Source organism: Ammodytes marinus (genome assembly GCF_949987685.1).
Source record: "Ammodytes marinus genome assembly, chromosome: 16".
NCBI classification, from domain to species: Eukaryota; Metazoa; Chordata; class Actinopteri; order Uranoscopiformes; family Ammodytidae; genus Ammodytes; species Ammodytes marinus.
In genome coordinates this window covers 18,486,770-18,508,113 of record NC_137220.1, presented here as the reverse complement: position 1 = coordinate 18,508,113, position 21,344 = coordinate 18,486,770, and the positions used below count along the sequence as shown (strand labels likewise).

The 21,344-nt window shown below is 40.5% G+C and overlaps 2 protein-coding genes across 3 annotated transcripts in view; both read right to left on the bottom strand.

Annotated features, from left to right (window-relative positions):
• The window catches only part of tnrc6bb.1 (trinucleotide repeat containing adaptor 6Bb.1), a 38,871-nt gene extending 33,652 nt beyond the window's left edge, over positions 1 to 5,219 (bottom strand). For both annotated transcript variants that reach the window (XM_080043419.1, XM_080043420.1), the window contains exons 1-2: positions 4,940 to 5,219; positions 3,486 to 3,573 (exon numbers count right to left, since the gene is read on the bottom strand). In XM_080043419.1, coding sequence (XP_079899545.1) covers positions 3,486 to 3,542 — 57 coding nt within the window. In that variant the 5' untranslated portion in view covers positions 3,543 to 3,573; positions 4,940 to 5,219. The remainder of the gene's footprint in view (positions 1 to 3,485; positions 3,574 to 4,939) is intronic.
• Positions 5,220 to 6,114: 895 nt separating this feature from the next.
• Positions 6,115 to 19,488, bottom strand: LOC307262523 (caspase recruitment domain-containing protein 10). Its single transcript, XM_080043427.1, has 24 exons — positions 19,423 to 19,488; positions 16,855 to 17,100; positions 16,132 to 16,269; positions 14,965 to 15,151; positions 14,404 to 14,542; positions 12,982 to 13,191; positions 12,683 to 12,802; positions 11,890 to 12,015; positions 11,601 to 11,786; positions 11,381 to 11,485; positions 10,922 to 10,958; positions 10,761 to 10,798; positions 10,583 to 10,671; positions 10,435 to 10,481; positions 10,105 to 10,219; positions 9,541 to 9,718; positions 9,183 to 9,306; positions 8,850 to 9,090; positions 8,643 to 8,712; positions 8,304 to 8,406; positions 8,005 to 8,163; positions 7,761 to 7,873; positions 7,386 to 7,501; positions 6,115 to 7,163 (listed from the first exon to the last, which is right to left on the bottom strand). The coding sequence occupies exons 1-24, from the start codon at positions 19,427 to 19,429 to the stop codon at positions 6,956 to 6,958; spliced, it is 3,102 nt and encodes a 1,033-aa protein (XP_079899553.1). The 5' UTR covers positions 19,430 to 19,488; the 3' UTR covers positions 6,115 to 6,955.
• Between the last annotated feature and the right edge of the window lie 1,856 nt (positions 19,489 to 21,344).

Genomic DNA, 21,344 nt, shown 5'->3' with positions numbered 1-21,344 from the left:
ACGTAGCCTACTACAACTGATCTCACCGGTTGCGCTTTGAAAGGGCAGTGGCCAACTAGGTCAAAGTTCAAATAATTCGATAATATATTTTAAAGGAACGTCTAATTTGTATTTTACAATTGTTTTATAACTTGGGTATCCAAATGTTATTTGCTGACAAAATATACTGCAGTTTGAGCTACCTTTGCAAAGAAAAATGTAAAAAAATATATATATTTTGAAAAAAATAATAATAATAATAATAAAAAAAAAAATATTCCGAATACTGAATTGAGCTCCGAATACTAATTTAACAAACGAATACTCGGATATTCAAATAATTTGGGCTAGCCCTACTGCAGATACAGTCCCCTCCATAAGTATCGGAACAGTGAGGCCAATTCCTGTATTTTTGCTGTAGACTGGAAACATTTGGGTTTGACACCAAAAGATGAATATGAGACAATAGCTCAACATTTCAGCTTTCATTTTCAGGTATTCACATCTGGATCCAATACACAACTGAGAAGATATCATTATTTGTAAAGGAACACCACGTTTTTAGGCGAGCAGAAGTATTGGAACAGATAGACTTTAAATAAATTAAAGTGAATAACACGTACTATTTTGTCGCAAATCCTTTGCTTGCAATAACCGCATCAAGCCTGTGACCCATTGACATCACAAAACTTTTGCATTCTTCTTTTGTGATGCTTTTCCAGGCTTTCACCGCAGCCTCATTCAGTTGCTGTTTGTGTTAGGGGGTTACTCCCTTCGGTCTCCTCTTTAGCAGGTAAAATGCATGCTCTATAGCGTTTAAAGGGGTAGTTCAGGATTTTAGACATAGGGCCTTATTCCCAAGTTAGCCTTGGTGTTCTTTATCAGTGGAGACAGTTTTCAACACATTTAATTCAGTCCTTCTAGTTGCAGAGTGCGCTCGTGCTAAGCTAGCTCACGGCATCGGGGGGATACCTAGCCTGCTACTAAAACAGTCTTACCCACTCCACAGTACACCTGAGGCTAATCAATTATAACGCAAGACTATCGATGTAAATGTCTGTGTTGATAGAATAATTTTAGAAATAAAACCAACCTCGCATATTGCATTTTGAGGGACTTTATTCCTTGTAGGCTGCGGCAGCGGCGGACTAATACCTAGGTTACAGGCTCTATAATAGTTTGTTTACCTGCTGCTGTCTTACAGACGCAGAGTACAGTGCACAAAGGAGTTGTATTAGCCTATGCAATAAACAAGATATGGCCACGTTTGGAGGACTTAGCAATGCGTCTGCTTTTGAAGACGATTATGAGGAATTTGTTGTATCCAACGAACCGTACCTGTACGAGCCGGAATACACTGATGAAGAATTGAGAGGGATGCTCAAAGGGCAGAAAGAGAAAGAGCGTCTGTAGAGACAGCCCCCGCTGGAGCTGCAGCAGAGAACCGGGACAGAATGACGGTAGACTGGTGGCAGTGCAGTTTCAGTTTCTGTCCCACGCTGCTCTGTTTACTTTCTGCTGTAGTGATTCGGTTACACAGCAAAGTAAAAGTCCGCTGCTGCTAAGAAAGTAGTCCCTCAAAATGCGATAATTCATGCGATGCGAGGTTGGTTTTATTTCTAAAATTATTCTATCAACACAGACATTTACATCGATAGTCTGGCGTTATAATTGATTAGCCTCAGGTGTACTGTGGAGTGGGTAAGACTGTTTTAGTAGCAGGCTAGGTATCCCCCCGATGCCGTGAGCTAGCTTAGCACGAGCGCACTCTGCAACTAGAAGGACTGAATTAAATGTGTTGAAAACTGTCTCCACTGATAAAGAACACCAAGGCTAACTTGGGAATAAGGCCCTATGTCTAAAATCCTGAACTACCCCTTTAAGTCTGGAGATTGACTTAGCCAGTCTAAAACCTTCCACTTCTTGCCCCTGATTAACTCCTTTGTTGTGTTTTGGGTCATTATCTTGCTGCATGATGGAGGATCTTCCAATCAGTTTGATTGCATCTTTCCTTAAATTGTCTGACAAAATGTTTCTGTAAACTTCTGAGTTCATTTTGCTGTTGCCATGATGTGTTACATCATCAATGAAGAATAATGAGCCCGTCCCAGAAGACGCCATGCAAGCCCAAGCCATGACATTGCCTCCACCGTGTTTCACAGATGAGCCTGTATGTTTGGGATCATGAGTAGATCCTTTCTTTCTCCAAACTTTAGCCTTTCCATCACTTTGGTAAAGGTTCATCTTGACAACACAGTAACACATGATGGCAACAGCAAAATTAACTTAGAAGTCTACAGAAACATTCGGTCTGCCAATTTAAAGAAAGATGCAACCAAACTGATTGGAAGATGCTCCATCATGCAGCAAGATAATGATCCAAAAAAACTGCAAAAACAACAAAGGAGTTCATCAGGGGCAATAAATGGAAGGTGTTAGACTGGCCAAGTCAATCTCCAGACTTAAACGCTATAGAGCATGCATTTTACCTGCTAAAGAGGAGACCGAAGGGAGTAACCCCCCAAAACAAACAGCAACTGAATGAGGCTGCGGTGAAAGCCTGGAAAAGCATCACAAAAGAAGAATGCAAAGGTTTTGTTATGTCAATGGGTCACAGGCTTGATGCAGTTATTGCAAGCAAAGTATTTGCGACAAAATATTATGGTTTATTTACTTTAATTTATCTAAAGTCTATCTGTTCCAATACTTTTGCTTGCCTAAAAATGTGTTGTTCCTTTTCAAAAAATGATATCTTCTCAGTTGTGTATCAGATCCAGATGTGAATACCTGGAAATGAAAGCTGAAATGTTGAGCTATTGTCTCATATTCATCTTTTGGTGTCAAACCCAAATGTTTCCAGTCTACAGCAAAAATACAGGAATTGGCCTCACTGTTCCGATACTTATGGAGGGGACTGTATGTTGTTTGAGTTTGACACGGCTTTGGCCTCGACCCTTCGCGATTTGGAAGACAGCACTCAAATCTTTCATTAGCAAGTAAGAGGAGTGTTCTGTTATGCCGACCGACCATGGCATAAGTTTAATTTAACAGTTAACCCGATGTTTGCTAAACGAACGGGCTTAAAATGTCACCTTGTTTATTGCTCTGATTGGTTGAAGTGCTATCCAATTGCGTGCAGTGGCATTTGAAATGCACGAGTAGGAGCCGCCCCTTGGGTTGGGAATTACTTTTGATCGTGGCCAGACCCTCTATCGTTCTAGATATGGGTCTGGATTTCCAGGCTAAAATTTACCCATAAAGACAGACAAATTTAATCTAAATAGACTTAAGTCTAGCTAGTGCAACTGAGAAATATACCAGCAAAGCACTGTTGACAATTTACACTTTCCAAATATGGCAAAGCCCTTTCCAAAGAATAACAAAAAACAACCCTCTTCAAGTAAGTGGTAAAGATATTAACAAAGGTATATCACACAGAGGATGTTGCTAGGTGAAATCAATATTTGAGCAAGTCTGTCAGCTATGGATCTTTGGTTGCAGCTTACCTTCTGAGAGGTTTCCCTTTTCTTTTTATCTTCTTTCTTCTTTTTCTTGTCTTCCATGAACTACTGTTCCTTTTCCTGATTCTCCTGTCTGTGAAAAGGAAATTACACATTCAATTATTATGTTTCACCTTAAGCTATTTTAAGTTATTTCAGGCTCACAGAAGTATACCTTTTATCCGACACACAAAAACGTTGACATAATTAAAATACATGTTATTAAGATCCCTGCGAAGAATTATCTTACATAGTTGATGGTGTATGGACTGTAATGGTAACCGGGGCAGACAGCTTGACAAAAGCCCTCGGTAGACTAGCTGCTCACTGCATAATTCATTAACCAGAAAACGATTGTGAATCCAACCAACAGACAACACAGGCAGCAGCAAAACAGTGACTTCATATTCTAAAACATTTCTGGAAAAGTCATGTTCTTTTGCACCACCGCAGATATGTATTGGCAGAATAAGCCACAGTATACAAGCTTTAATGTGAGTAAATGACAGGACCTGTCTAGTAGTGTTATGAAGGTGCCTCCCACCTTGCCAAAGTAAACCTATGAGATTGGCAAATAGACAACCAAGTCACGTGAGCCCGTTTTTGTTGAAAGAAAAACACATAACAGCAGGCTGAGAAAAAAACTGTTAAATGTGGAGATGTAAAGGGCTCTTAGAAACCCAATCAGCTGTGAATACGACTGGGCCCAGGGGTATCTGTTAGCTAAGCTGTAATACGTACAGTGTCAGACACAGCGGTGTAACCTAACTTGACAACGTATGGATTTTACACATCACCGTATCCAATATAAATGCCATAACTGTCGATGCACTTAATAATTACTGGTTTATCTATAAGAAGTTAGGAACCCCTACAAGACAGCAGTATGCAGCCGCATTTGGGGCAAGCAACCTGGAATGCATGAACATAACAGCCCAGTAAGGATAACTGAGCAGTGACTGAGACATCCAGAAGAGCAATTAGCTAATGCTAGTCGGCTTTAAAAAGTCAGCTGGTGAGAGCACAGTGCCATGACCTGAAGAGCCAGGGACTTGCGGCGGTAGTTAGTCCCAGAGTGGCGAATCTAACCTCTCCTACGCTGTTGATTGCAGACAACAGGCGCGTCATAATAGCAAACGATACTCATTATTTTCAAACAGTGCATTTTTCATGAACATATTTCACTATTAATTCCTAACTTAACAGTGGGCACCGAAACACCATTTAAAGTAGGTGAACAGACAGCTGGTTCATCAGTACCAACGGTCGACAAGGCCAAAATAAACGACGAACTTCAGTGACGTTTCTTCAGTATTACAACGCGTACCCAGCGGAGCTCTTATAAACACTGAGAAACACATAAATGGCTTGCTGTTTATAGCCGAATATAACCTATGTTAAAACCAACACATAAAGTATGAAAGGCACCAAAATACATAACGTCGACGTTGCAGACTCACCTCGGGAATCACATAGGACATAAAGTGCTTCTGTGCAAAAATTCTTGCAGACCTACCGCTAGCTGGCTAGCAAGGTAGCTAACCCAGCGAGCTAGTTCTTCGAGGCTTTCGAGGCTAAATTGAATAAGAAATTACATCACCGAAATGCGAAATGTTAAGCGTAGAAAATTTGATGAAAAAGCGAGTGTCCTATTAGAGCGACTATAGTTCTCAAGCTGTAAACAAAACATGCATAACCCCTAGAAGACTATCAGACGCTGTATGGTCGCTTAGTTTACTATCGGCCATTTTGCTTCTCTGTGGAGGTTTAGCCAGCATATGATATCACTTGGCTGGTTGTTGATCAGAGAGGGGAGGAGGAGCGGAGCGCGTGCCGACACCGTCCACCAGAGGGCGTCTCATCACTTGAAAAATGACGTCATACACGTGGGGCATAAATAAGTAAACAAATTGGTCAACAATATGTTAATATAACCTAGGTAAGACAGTGTCCTTATATAAACCGATTGCTTCTCTGAACTGCGTTTTAAAGCCAAACCTTGACCAAAATTAGCCTTTTTACAACTTAGCAATTCATTCCATGTATGAAAAAACCTGTGCTGAATAGCTGTGCACATTGTGTTATTTTTGATGTGTAAACAATAGGCCTACTGTTGTGTTATTTTGTAACTTCAGTTACAACAATTAAATGTAGTTCCCTTCCAAAAACAGTTTTAAAAGAGTTTTACAATATTTTATCTGTTTAATTTTCTTCAATTATTAGGCCTACTTGGTTTTGACAGATCAGGATGCTGAATCCCTTTCTTCCTGTGACTAGGAATACGTTTCCACATAAAATAAATTTGCCCAAAAGAACACTGAATTTTTGAAACTCTATTTTTTTTAAATTAATAAAACAAGGTTGTCTTTTCTAGTTCCAGGAATCCACCAAATTAAGAAAGTTTGCTTTTGCTCAAGCTTTGTCTATAGGCCTATCATGTTTTCAGATTAGATCCCTCATTTAATCTAGCTACAGCATGGATGTCCAAATTAACACTATTATATTTCAGTTTTAAAATGTTATGAAATTCAGCACACAAAGAAAGTATAAGCAATTATTTTTGTATTATGTTTATTATTTAAACGATTACACAACTTAAAAAGAGAGTTGGCAATAAAAAACAAAACCATTTGGCCTATAGCTTCTGGTACACAATGCAGTGTAATAAAATAAAATGCAGCACATGTTAACATCTTTCAGTCACACACAGACCACATAAGAAAATCAAAACAATAACACAGTTATTTCAGTTTAATATTCATATGTAGGCTACAGTATAATTGGTGTATGCCTTAAAAGATTTGTTAGCCAGAAAAGAGGGACACAGTCGTAACTACAAATGTGGATTAGCAGACTTGTGCGCTGCACTACATGCCTGCTTACAACAATCCCCTTCACCTAACTTTGTGTCCCTCTTTGTGCCATCACATCTTAACTGTCAAGTCACAACCTAACTGATTGACCTGGACAGGGCCCATAAATTGGCACCTTGTGTGAGTCCTCAAGGAAAATCTTGAAAGAACAGTTAATAATAAACAGTGTATAATAAAACAAGCGTAGTAAACAGTTTGAATTGAAAAAAGTAACATTGCATATTCCTGTTGATGAAAACAGCTAACTACAGTCAGGTAGGTCTGTACTGACATGTACCTTTTTTTGTGTGGTCAAATCAGTTTTATTTTTTCAATTTGCTTCACTATTTTCCATTTGTAGCCAGTCCAGCTTAGCTATATAATACATGAGAATTCTGCAATTCCTGTTTGCATTCATGTACGTAGGCCTAATCTGGCCTTCTTTGATATTCCAATGGGTCCAAAGTCAATCTTGGTCCATTCATTACTAGTAATAGGATGATCTAACACTAAATTGTAATATTTTATATAAAACAAATCCTGGCTGTGGTTTAGTTGGCTGGCTGCTTCCAGATTCTTTTTCAAAGACAATTTAGTTTTCACAGTAAAACAGCCTGCATCTGTCTACTGAAGCCTATCCAGTTCGACCCATGCTACTGCCCTCTGCTGGCTGTGGATGGCATTGTGTATCCCTAACAGCAGCTCATCAGTGCGGCTCCAGGTGCTGGGCTCCAGCGTGTAGTAGAGTAGGGGCAGCGTCTCAAGTTGCAACTCCTCAGCCTGACACACCTCTTCCATTATGGTGTCCTCTCCACACCGTGGAAAAAACTTTCTGTTTAAAGTGTTGCAGTTATATGCAGCAAATAAGATAAACAAATATCAAAGGTAAGAAAATACCACACAGTTTGCGTGCATATTATTGAGAAGGTGCTTATTTACTCTACAGCAGGAATGGTGCAAAGTGTATAAATTAATTAAGTATACTATGATCTGATGTGTAATTACTGTAGCACTGAGTTTAATGTACTTGCAAAGCAAACTAATGTGTGCATACCTCAACTTCTTGTGCTTTTTGTCCTTGGGTTGGATATGAATGACAATTGGGTAAATCCCCTGTCTTAATAAGCCCTCAACACTGGGCAGCCCCAGTTCCAGCAGACAGTGCTTGTCCTGAGACAGAGACAAATAGGGTTATTTGGGTAATGTTTGACATTTGTTATTATTACCATGCACATATTTTCTTTGCATACAAAACAGATGACACAGATGATAGCTTTGATTTGTTATTGATTTCACTTAGCAACATCCTTTTCCTTGAAGGAGTCTTTGGGTGTTAGTCATTAGACGATCTGACTGTGTGTTTGTTAGGCAGATGAAATACGCTAACATTGTCTTTTTGGAAAAGACAAACAATATTATTTATCATTACCTGGCTGATGACATCCTGTATTGACTGCAGCCGTATGCCCAGAGCCTGCTCTGGACTGCAGGAATCCAACAAGAAAACGCTCTTGTCTTGTCTCTCTGAAGCCTGTATAGGCTCTGAAACCACATAAAACAGAGGAAGTTGAGACTATTGTGTATGTTGTGATGCAGGCTCACCTCTTAGTTCACTGTGTGTATCAGCGTTGGGGTATAATGTGTTTAAATACGCATGTTTGCTGTGCCCATACCTGGTGGGCAGGTGTTGAACTTCAAACCAGACTCTGCCGGTTGCATCAGCCTCTCTATCAGACCCCGGGAGAGAAGAGAGGGGGAGAAGATGATCGGCCGCTTAGTTTGAACCTGAACCGGCTGCACTACACTATACGGAATCAAGTGCTCCTCATAACCTGAGGGGACAGACACAGAAAGTTACACACACATTAATGCAAAGTGTACGCATACACAAATCATCAGAGAGAAAACTGCAAACATTGCCCCCAAAAATCACACAGATTTGCATTCAAGGACTGCTATGGCTGGTTCTTACGTTTGCTGAGTGTGTAAAGGACCTGCTGTGTGGAACCAACCCCACGGGAACTGTGGTCCACTGCCTTGACCAATCGTATACGTCCAGATGCCTTCTTCCAAAACTACAGGTACATTTTTTTGAAAATGTAGTTATATAATAACAACAACAACAACACCACCAATAATAATAATAATAATAATAATAATAATAATAATAATAATAATAATAATAATAATAATAATAATAATAATAATAATAATAATAATAATAATAATAATAATAATAATAATAATAATAATGGTTTGGTTAAGCAGTGACTGAAATATCAGTTTGTCATTTCAAAATGAACAGACTTACCACCTTCTTCTTGAAGTCCTTTTGCTCCAAGGCCAATTTTCTTAGCCTTACAAGTAACAACTGTTGTGCCCTGCGATGGAAAATACAATCCAAGTTATTTATCTTTTAGAGCTACTGTAAAAAATAACTTTTTGGCCAGAAATAGAAAAGTCTAAAATAATAGTCAAATGAAGATATATCAGTCAAATTATGGTCTAATTGGTGTACCTGTTGTAGTTGGGCATGGTTCCTGTCTGCAGGGGCTTGGCTGTGCGTGGCTCCACCAGGGTACAGCGCCACTGGTATTTTCCATTGTACCTTGTATCTGTGACATGTATAATGTCATCACAGGACACACCCAGAGACGGCGGGTCCCCGCGAGGCTCCATGTTGAGATTGACACGCACATAGAAGGAGTCGGCACCTGTAAAAGTAGGCGACGAGAGCTGGGAGCACAGCTTGCCGTATGCTGAGGACAGGAAACAAAGGAGAGGAGATTGCTTAGTGTCACCCTTCTGAGACATGAATGACTGTAACTTTGTGTATGTGACTATCACCCACCCTCTGGGTTGCTCTGGTGTTTGAGTGTTGCAGGCTCGGCCCACCATTGCAGAGAAAAGTGGGCTACCTCAGCAGTGCACTGGCCCAACAGCACACTCCCCCCACCAAACAGAACCTGCTCCAGCTGGACAACATCAAGAGAAAACTACTGTTATGTTTCTTCCCTCGTTCTTTTTATGTTGCAATTTACAATTGTCTTGCCATCAATTAGCTTACAAAACCTCACACACATCTGCAGGCAGAACTTTAATGTGCATTTGTTTAAAAATATAAATATTAAAGCAACTGTTTTTTTCATGAAGCATCTATTCACACATACAATTCTCAGACATAAATTATTCAACATACAGACACACACCTCCAGCAGCTCACTGCCCTCCTTCAGTCCACATCTTTCAGCTGGGGAACCAGTTCTAACGTGGCTTACAAATATCCCTGTTGAATTTCCTCCGACAATCGTAATACCATCTGCTAGACTGGATCTTCTGTTCTTTTCAGAGGTGGGGGGACTTGAAGACGGGGAGCTGGGCGGTTTCCTGAGAGATGGCAGGATGTGCATCAATAGATGAGGATGGTGTGACGTTGTTGTACATTTTTGCATATATTTGGCAAAGTACTCCTATTAACTTTATATAATAAATGAGATTTTATGCTTGTAAGTTGTTATGAAAACCCTTTAAAAAACGGTTGGACACAATAATTAGCATTTAATAGGATGCTGTTAACAGGCTTCCAATAAATGTTATGTGCAAAGAAATATGTTTTCGCATAGTGAGGCTTAAATAATGATTAATGGACCAACATTAGCACCATATCCTTGTCAAACAAATCCACTGAAATGATGTATACTGCGGTTTGTAACCAGGAACTTATTGCATCCTCATCATTCGTGTCTAAGAAGGTGCAAGGGGCTTTCGGTTACCCAGGAACATCGGGTTGCTGTGACGAGACTGCAGGCAGATTGAGCAGGTCAGGGGGGAAGAGATGAGACTGTAGGGAATAACAGGAATCCCACAAGGAGACTTCACTCTGCTCAACTGAAAACACCAGAAAGCCTCATAACTTAAAATGCACAACATGAAAGCAAAACCAGAACCGGTGTTAAAGCATTCTATGATTCCGTTGGTTTTATTGTACGTCGTTGCCAAATGAATTTTTTTTGAGAATGATAGACAATTGTATGAAACTGAATGAATGTTCCTTTGAAGATTGTGACGGTTGCTCATGCAAAACATGACAGAATCAAACATACCTGTTAGGTTATCATTCTCATCACTGGCCCAGGATTCCAGGTCAATCCTTTTCAGAGCAGAGAAAAGAGGTGCTGGTCAGATTACATAAAGGTGAAGAAATCAGTTATATCGGTTGTATTCAGGGTTATGTGGGGCTGATGAACTCACTCTGTGTTGAACCGTCGGTTAATGGAGTTCATACAAGGAGGAAAGGGGAATGTGGAGAGACGGTTTATTTCCTTTTCATTGTCTTCTGGCTAGAGGTAGAGAGTTGGGAGAGAATGACTCTTTAATAGTTTTTCTTTCTTTCTCCGTGCTTGTTAATGAGCAGAGCTTTGATACTCACGGACAAAAGGAGATTCTCCTCTGAGTTGAAATAGGACTCTGTCAAGGAGCAGAAAGAACCTTTAAATGAAATGTATCCATATCAAATCTTTCAAATACAGTCAACTGAATGTATCTAATAAATAAAGTACCTGAGTTCATGTATTTTCCCTGTGTACTTACCCTCAGAGTTTCCATTGGCTTGGCCTCTGGAGGGCGTCTGTAGTACAGAAAAGACAACATACAATGACCACACAGCCGGAAAGAAGTATGGTGCAGGTACAGACATGCTATGAGTTGCATAAGAATCCATAACAACGTCTCCCACTCCATACGGCATAATAAGATCCTAGTGCATCTGAAGAAATGTACTTTGCCGTCCAGAAGCTACATTCCTCATATAGTGTGGTAACAACAGGAGAAAACATGTTGCAGACTCCGCAACAGCAATGTCCCTTGCAGTACACAGAGCGGTACTTACTCTACATAAACAGCAGCAGCAACTCCTATTATTGACAGCAACACCACACTCCCACAATGAGGAACACTGATTCTGATTTACATTGTGTACTATGGGGGTTGGTGATTTCTAAAGTTTCATGCCATTGTGAGTAAACGAAATGTAACCATGGCAGCACTCACCTTTTGTCGCAGGAAACCGATGCTTTTAACCTGGGGTCTCAGGTCCAGGCCGAGGGAACAGCAGGGGCCGTAGCACTGGTCCTCACTGCACAGGGACAGGTGGGACTATAGGGGGGAGGCAGACACAGGGAATAATAAACTGTCTGTATGAAATGTTCTGTGTTTGCATGTGAAAGACAGTCCTGCAATCCTAACTTGCTGCACTTCCGTGTGAACTCACACAGTGCAGACAGGGGCTGCTCTGCTCCCTCTGTTCCCGGCTCCTCTCCCTCTCCCTCTCTCTCTCCAGCTCCCTTTGCTGCTGCTCCAGGGTGGCCTGCAGCTCGGCAATGCGTTTACGCAGACGGTTCTTGTCCAGCAGACAGTCGGTGTACTCTAACTGCAGGCTGTCTCGACTATGCAGAGCCTTGTAAGAAAAAAAAGAGAAGAAAAGATAATACAAGTTTGACCATAGGGGGCAGAGCTGCACATGTGGGCCATGAGTCCAGGCTGGATTGCTTCACACCGACCTGGTCTCTCTCCTTTTCCAGTTCCATGATCTGGTTGAAATAGGACACACTCCTCTTCTGCTCAGTCTCCCAGTCCAGCTGGAGAGTTCTCACTTTCAGCTGTAGCTGCTCGCTCTGGGACTCCAGCTACAAACACAGTCTGACATTATAACCTCTACTCAAAGGCACAGAAGAAGTGAAACACATAGCTATGGCAGTAAATAAAACTTTTGAACGACTGATTTAAAAGGTACAGTGTGTAATATCTGAGTATTAAGCTGTGTCTAGTGGTGAGATTCTAGATTGCAACGCTCCCTTGCTAACCCCACCGTTTCAGAGAATTTACTGAACCTATAGCCTTTAAGGACAAGAAGCTAGTAAAGATTTCACCATCCACCACTGCCTCAAGTCTTTCCACAATATCAAGTGATAGGTGAAGATGTATTTGGTTATTTATTCTATAGTACTTCTTCTTTGTCTTCCAACAGGTGCAATTCCCCAGGACACCCACTATATAAAAAAAGCATAGTGGTTAATTTTGTCCGTTCTCTGTTACTATAGAGAAATGGCGGTGCAACATGGTGGCGCATCCTGCTCCTATGTAGATGTCTTATGCAGCAAACCTATGTAGATATAAAAAGCTCATTCTAAGGTAAAAAAGACAAGAAAAATAGAACTTTGATTTTCAAGCAATTATACACATAATTGCAAACATAATTCTATTTCTATCAAGTTTGTCCGGACAAAAAGCCAATAAATTCTACACACTGTACCTTTACACTTATCTATAAGACTTTTTGTGACAACTTTTCACCTTGTCCCCATGCTCCTCATTGCTCTGTAGCTCCCCCTGTAGTCTGGTAATGATGTCACAGAGGGCCTGCCTCTGCTCTGCAGACTCCCTGCGATCCTGCTGCACGATATCCATCAGAGCCTGAAGTAAACACCAGAAAGTACATTATTTTATAGAACTTTTAACACCAGACATCATTGAACAAGTATGCACACTTTGCCTTTAGGGACAGACTATAAGGAAAGCAATGTTAAATCTGACACTTAAGGTAATTGCAAAGGTTCTTTCAGATGATTAACATTGTACATTTGAAAACATACTATGACTCCAGTGGCAGGAACGGAGTCTCTCATCTGAGTTCCTGTCTTCTCAGCTTTCTGAACCTCAATGCGGTGCAGCGGCTTTTCTGGTAAAGTAGGCGGGGAACCATCTATTCCATTAGAGATCAAACTGTTCCGCTTGGCTGGCGTAGTACTACCCGAAGTATCAAGCTTCTCTGCCTGTGTCAACCTGGACCTTAGCTCCTCCAACTATATGGAGAACAAGCAAAGCAGCCATGAAGACCCTGAGATTTTGAAATATACACTTCTACTCTTTCCACACCAGGCACCATGCTGTAGTAAAAAATATGTATAAAATGCACTGAAATTGCTAATGGTCTGTACATCTGCATTCATGATGAACAAAAGAGGTGTTGCATGATAAATTACATATGTGCTTTTTGGACCATTAACAATATCATGTCAGTGGAGGACTATCACTTAAGATATGTGGTACAAATACATATCTTCTGTTTAAACTTTTAGTGAATCAGGGAGTTGCAGGATAATAAAGGTGAACTAAAATGCTTATTACACACCTTTACAATACCTATACAATCCTATATTTATGAGGGGTGAATGAATTTGATCGTTTCCATTTGTATCATTTAATTTAATTTAATTATTGATCCTTTCACTCCTCATGTATATTTGGAGGCACACTGCACATATGGAAATAATACAGTCGGTTATTAACATTACTATCTTTCAGGAGAGAAAATAACCACAAATATTCCCAAAGTATTTGAAACCAAGTTACTTCAGTTGAATGGTCGACAGCGCTCAAACACAAATACTGTACTTTTTAACTGAGGCTCTCTTATGTCGAGGCATCATGCCAACTGAAGCAGTTCCACCTGAATTGCCTTAGGCGGAATGTTTTCCTGCCTTATCATGCCATCAAAAACAAAACTTTTATTTTTTTCTAACCCTGAGGCTCCAAAAACTTTAAATAGTTCTCCCTGTCTCTACACACGCTGGTATCTCTGACAATCACACTCTTTGTTGAATAGGCAGCATTCCTGGCTTTTTGTTGAATAGACATTCCCTGGCTTACATACTGTATTAGAGAGCTGAAAAAAGCACCTTAATGTTTAAAGCAACATGAGGGGTAGATTGGGGGACTCATGGTGTCAGAATGATTACTATTATCAGTAAACTCCTCATTACTGCAGCTGTTTTTGGTGGTGGAAAGGGAATGACTCATTCGTGAACTTCACTCCTAACACTGAGGGGCCTCCAGATTCTTCATTAGTTTCTCACTAATAGACTGTGTTTTCTATGACAACTCCAATGTGTCCTTATCTGTACTTTCTATTATATTAGTTTAAAATGGTAAAAAACTAAAACTAGTAACATCATGTAATTTACATCTAGAATATAGAGTTTATGTTTTATAGATGCTGCTCCCAAGCGACCCACCTGCCTCAGTAGTTCTCTCTCACGGGTAGAAGCCTTGCCCTGTTCCTCCAGGGCCCTGGAGTACTTCACAGCCTGCTCCAGGTGCCTGTCCTTCAGCTTGCCCAGCTCTCGGCTGGCTGACTCCCAGTCCTGACGCAGCCTTATTCACAAGTTATCCAGTGTCACACATCCTCTTATATTATATCATTGATACATTTTCATGAATGACTTTTGATAAGCAATGTGCTCTCTGTGACTTTAAAGTTATTCAATATTTCTGTGTAGTTTTAATACAACCACTGAAGCTTCAGGAGGAAATACCTTTATTACATTTCAGTAGATTCACATAGCAAATTGTGAGCAAATTTTGCAACCGGATTTTAAAGTTCAAATTTGAAAAAAAAAGAAGGTTATCTTTCATTGCCTTTTAGAGGGCATCAACCAGATAAATGACCTGGCTCAGCTGAAGGTCTTTTTCCAAGACTTAACGCTTACCCATTCATTCACTAAATAGCCTTCTCTGATAACAACAGGTTAGTTAGAGGAACAAACTAAGCTAATACGTTCAAAAGTGAGACAAACCTCTCCAGCTGCATTCGGTCATGACGTAACTCCTGAGCTTTACGTTCGGCGCGGCTCCGTTCCTCCTCCGCCATCCGGCAGCGCTGAGACAGCCGTCGCTCGCACACACGGCTGTTTCGAAGCTGTTCCCTCAGTTTGCGAACCTCCAATAGCAGAAACTGGGTCAAACCCTCAGGACCTTCCTCATCTGGGGGGTAAGGACAAGAGGATGTTAAAGGCCAATGGGGGCTGCTGGTTGACATATGGAAATGGTGAACTCAAATGCAAAGATAGGCTTGTTTTCAATGTGTGGGGAGACAGGTTTACCAATATGGGCCTTACTAAGAGGACAAGCATTCACTCAACATATACCAAGAGAAACCGACTTTTGTTAGTTTTGTTAAGTTTTTCTCTCCCTCCCATATTGGTTCTATACATTTTTTTTTCTTTGCAATAATATTACCAAATAATTGTGTGCTCATTTCTGCAAAAGGGTACTTATCCACTAAATAACATTAGGCACTTAGTTTCTGGCTCTAACAGTGAGTTGTTAATCACTTTATAAGTGCTAGTATCTCATGTCTATATGCCGGCCAAGTATCATTCACATACATAGTTTGTATGTCTTAGCTCTGTGTTTACTCTGTAGCTACCAGTAAAGAACCTTTTATACACAACCTCCGATGTGGATGCCAAGCCAATACAAGAGCAGCCAAATCAGATTTAAGCCTAGGGATGACGCTGTTAAAGTTAGCTTTTTCATTCAAATCATTAAATGCATTCAGTGAAATACTTCAAAAGTCCTGACTCAGACAACCCTATTGCAAACATGAGCATACTGTATGTCTATCCTCAAAGAAATAAAGTTTCTTTTTAAATCATTCTGAGAGTAAGATACCATCTCCCTTTTCTCTATAGTTCTCTGTTTACATTTCTGATCAAATCTAAAGAATGTATAGACTTTATGTACTCAAAAGCACTTCAAAACAAGTGACTGTCCTTCCAGTGAGCCAATGGTTTAAACAAGGGCTCTGATTAGGACTTTTTCACAGAACACAAATGTTGTTTAAGTATTTGAATGAGTCTTAAATAAGTACATTTAAGGATTGAGTCTATAACTCAGATCTGTATCATGTGATAGAGGCCACCCCCCTGCCATTCTCCACATGCAGAGGAGTTCCTGCTCACCCAGTATGAGAGAGCATCGCTGTGTGGGCTGTTCTCCAGTCAGCTGTGTGTACTGCTCTGGGTGGTAAAACTCAAGAGATTCCATGAAGGCTTGAAGACCTCTCTGGCCCTGACCGCGCAGAATGTCCAGCAAACGACCTGTTTGAAGTAAGGGGGTAAACAACATTAAATAACTGGTCTAGTGCATGTCAGCATTTGGTACTTCGAACAATCACATGCTGAAATTGTCTAACCACAAAAATGCTCCCTCTTTGATGTCGGTATAATTTACCTATGTAGTTACATGGGTATTTCAAACATGAGCATGTTACATTTGGAGCTAACTCACTGGCAACGAGTCAAAAATGTTATGAGCTGGCGGCTCATGGTTCTCATCATACCTCCCTGGCGTACAACATCTGCCCTTCATCTTTATCTTCTTTCACTCCTCATTCTTTCGTCTCTGTCCACCCTACACTCCCCTGTTCATTTACTGTTGTTGTTCGTACTCTCTCCATAGTTCCTGCCGGTTTCTCTCACTGCAGCATTTATCTTCACACATAATTATTCACACATAATATATATTTTTTGACAGTATGGCATTTATCTGTAGCTGTTAAAAATAGTATATAATATATGTAGATAATGTGTAACACATTTAATTTGTCGTTCCATTTTGCCTGATAGCTGGTGTTACTATGTTGATTTTATTGATGCTTTCAAAAGAACAGTTTCCCCTCTCACCGGCCTTGGTGACGCGCAGTGGGTACTGTGTGGAGTTGAGCACCTCATCTTCGTCCTGCTCATCGATGACCTTGCACTGGCGCAGGTACGGGGTGAGTTTAGCCGGGTTGAGGATGCGCGTGATCTTGTGCCGTACCCCCTCCACGCGATCCCAAAGCTCCTCGCAGCGCTCCTCCGACCAGGGGGGAGACGATCGCACCTCCCCCTGAGCCATGTCCCCATCCTCCTCTGCCCAAACCGTCACACCTGCAAGAGGCCGAAAATGTACAAGCAGTTCTGTTTGAGAACTGTAATTATGATTGTGCACTGACATGGCATTTATTTTTTTTTACCTTTCATTTGGATGTTTTTTCTATTTTGGACCATGTCTTTTTCACTGTTGCAGGGGGCCATATTTAAAGACATACTGTATCTAATGGCCAGTCTTAGTCAAAATATTTTTCCCATGGAGACTTCCATTGGAATTTGTTTTTGTCTGGCGCTTATCTGTGTCTCTGCAAACTCCCATCTATCAAAAGCAGGACATCTACAATGATTTCCAAACAGTCACAATGTGTCTGCTTTTCAACGTAAAGATAAGACATGAGAAGAAAACTAAAAAGGGCACATGTGTGAAATAACTTAAATTCCTCAAATTTGAGGCTTAATTAAATTGTGTTACATAGTGATCCTCTTTGCCCAACATAGAAGGGCTATTAAATAGAAGTCATACTGAATGACACATTTTACTGGCTTTATCTACTGCAATTATATGGAGCTCTTTGCTGGAAATCTTCCAAAGAATGATAGGGATTTACTCCCTGCTAAATACAAGTCTGACAGATGAAAAAATTAACTTGAAGCCATCTGCTACATGCTGATATGGTGTTCAATTTCAACACCTGGCTTTGGTGAAAGCCAATAAATGTTTGTTTCAGTGAGCAAGAATTTCATGCACAGGGTGAGTCCATATAACTCCAGCAGTGGTTTCATACACAGTTTAATTCCAGTAGAGCAAAGGGTCTGCTGCTGTGAGGGTCGTAAACTATAGTAGGGGAGGACACTTTGTGGTTCGGTGTCTCAGAGCGAAGGAATGAAAATACTGGGCTGACTCACACTGCACACCTAAAAACAAACCAGGGGACCACAGACAAAAGCTAGCTTAGCCCCATTCAATTCACAATGTGGACGAGACAATGAGAGAAAGTGATTAAAAATCTGCCACTACAGGATGGTGGGAAGGTTTGTTCAATAGCTGTATATACTTACGTTAACTGTAAGTTCATTTCAGAATGATCTACATGTAATAATAAAAAACAGAAAGGTTGTTTCCATTATTGTTGATGCCTCGAGCTTTAACCGGCCATCCAAATCCAGAGGGAAATTGCTGACCAAGACACACTAAAACAGCACAAGCCTGCAAAAGCTGTTTACTGCAGATCTAAAGGCAAAATCCCAAGTCTCCTGTCTGTTGTTTTAATAAACATAGTCCAATATGATAATATAAAGCAGTCTAAAATGCAATGTATGTGTTTCATTTCCTAATTCCCTCATTTTATCAGCTCTAAAAAAAGAATTGTAAAAACATAATTTAGGCTGTGATCATGTGTGTTAGATAAACTCTGTCTTCTTGTAATTACCCATCCAGGTTGTTAACTAATAATGAGAGTGATGTGACGGCTGCTATGTGTGGCTGATGCCCTATCTGGGTCAACAGGCAGGCTGAGGCAGGTCTGGATGCTCTGGAATCTCTGTCTGTCATTACCAATAAACAGTCTGCTGTGACAATGCTCTCATGCCATTACCACTTAACTCCTCCTCCTGACACTCAACGTAGTAGGAAATGCTCCCACCCAAACACCCAAAATGGGATACCATCCTGTATCTACCATCACCTTTTCTTGGAAAATGAATGATTGAGTGATAAAGACAGAGGGGGAAAAAGTGAACATACCTAGGCCTACTTAAGATTGAAATCTGCTTTCCATTTAGAATCGAAAACAACAACAATAACAAATACTACTAAGCTATTCCATGTGTTATTTACAGACACTCTACAACAAGAAGAATGTTGTAGAGATAAGGATATCACCAATTGTATTTAAATACATGTTTTAATATGCAGTATTTTTTATATGACCGGACCGGACTGACAATATTGGTGCGTTAAGTTTTAAAACATTTGTGTTTGTTTCTCGTTTTGAGAAAATAACTTTTGTTTTTGAGAAATGTGTCAAATCAACCGAGAGTTGATGCTAACAATAAAAGCTCACTTGAATCTATATAGGCTATACTAGTTGTGATAATAAATATCACTACAATCCCGTCGATACCTGCTCCACACTGTAGCCTATACCCAGTGACAGAAATATACATGAATGAAAATAACACATATAGTTTTCCATTATTGTATGAAGTCACAGAGTTGAAAATGCAATTGCTGATAACATACAGGCTATAGCGAAGTATTGCTGCTATTGAAGGCGTAATTCCTGCAGGTCTGTCATCAAATCAAATTTCAAACGGATGTGCACTTTTAGAGAGAGTTAACCGCGCACTAACTTTTTGAAATCTAAAATGTTGACTTACCACTCATGTCTTGACTGTTCTGAAGATGAGGCCAAGTAAAGCGCAGTGTAATCCCTTACATCCACTGACGCCGAGTCAGGAATGAAACTGAGCAGTGAAGCCACAATGTGTGGGCGCTGCCGCCACCACCTGACAGGAGAGCAGCGGAGCGCACAGGTCCTCCTCCTTTACGCACACCTACGCGCATTACCAAACCACCGCGAATTTCCTCAATTAACACTTTGTATAAAGCTGAGCCTTCAAGCACTAGATGGCGCTTTCCACTAATGCTTTGATTGTCTACTCATGAAGCTATAAGCACAACATGGTTGTAGGGGCAGTAATACTGTTACATTTTACAAAGCATCTTCATCCAGCTCTTAAAAGGCTGTTTCAATATACTATGTGTTTTGTAATAAAAGCTTGTCACGTCACAGACAAATATCACTGACTAGAATACGACTCATTATCATTGACTGTGAGTCATCAGTGCCAGTGCAGTGTAGGTGTTTCACAACTATTAAGAGCAAAAATAGCTCCACCTTGAAACAACTACGGGAGAAACAGCTGTGTAGTTGGACTTTGTGCCCTGAAGGAGTTAGTGCGAGTTAGTCACCAAGAGAAACCTCACCGACGATTACACAGTTCCATATTAAAAATAAATAAATAAAATCTTCTTGTTTTGTAGACCTATGACTGTGCTTCCTGTAGCACTACTCACATAATGACAGTAATAAATTAAGCTTAAAATACAGAAGAGGGAATGCTGACTCATACTGTTTGACATAGAGCACTGCCAGGTAACTTGTTGTCAGCAATTAATCATGGTTTTAGCTTGGAAATGAAATGAGGTGAAGTGAGGTACATGTAAAATCAAGTAGAGGCAAGTGCATCTATAGCCAAGATAATCATTATGCATGTGACAGGTCTCTCTCAAAACCAAGAGCGAGATAAAGAATTAGTGGCCCTTTAAGCATTGAATGATGTACATTTTATAGGTACTATATAATGTAATCGAAATCTTTGGATTGTAAAAATATATTCAAACACAAACATACAGTTTATCAAACATTTTAAATGACACTCTAATACTGTATATGATTTAGGAAGTTCACTTATTTTCTTACTACAAGGCAGCTGGATAGCTCTTGAGTGTGGGGTGGGACAGGGTTGTGTGTGTGGTAGGAAATGTGTCCTTCAGTTACAGTATGAAGGCAGACAGGAAATATGGGGTGCTTGGCAGAAGAATGTGTCTTTTTCTTGGCTTGGGGACAGGAAATGCCAGGCTGCCCTCTGTCTCTGGGCCTCCCCCTGAATAAACAGGCCTCTTGTTTTCGGGTGTCAGTAGTACTGCTGCTGACATAAAGCGTGGGTTAATGTAGACAGAGGATTTACATTAAAGGGAATATTAAATGATGCACTCATATCAACCCATACACTAGAGAAAGCATAGTTAGGTGAGGAACCCCCTCTGAATAAATTGGGTAAGTATAGTTGCTTGTGCAGAAATGACTATGAATATTATGCTGTTTGACACAGAGATGATTTTATTTTTTATTTATTTTTATTTGACCCCTCTCTTTGCCTCACTTTACTCTGTGCATCTTCCTCTGACGGTCCAATCCATCCTCCAACAGTCCGTCCAGGCCTTTTGTCCGGGGAGCGAGGGAGGGTGGCAGTGGATGAGCATTCCTGTTGTTTCTGAGGTGACAGCAGCACAGAGAGGCCATTGACAGCAGCACTGGACCCCACAGTTTGCCTGTGCGGGAATGTGCCATTTTGTGCGGTCAGACAGAAATACACCGCGAAAGAATTCCATGTGCACTGTGTACTTTTCAATGTCGGGCTATTTGTAAGTAGATTTTTTAGTAAGATGATGTCAGATGTGTTTTTTGCAAATACAAAGCAATTGCAGCCATTTCCATAGACACTACGCTGATTTG

Coding starts and splice junctions, on each gene's coding strand:
- LOC307262523 (XM_080043427.1), bottom strand. Junction 9,307..9,540: donor AGGGCAGTGAGCTGCTGGAG/GTGTGTGTCTGT, acceptor GATGTTGTCCAG/CTGGAGCAGGTTCTGTTTGG. Junction 7,164..7,385: donor AAAAAGCACAAGAAGTTGAG/GTATGCACACAT, acceptor CACTTTAAACAG/AAAGTTTTTTCCACGGTGTG.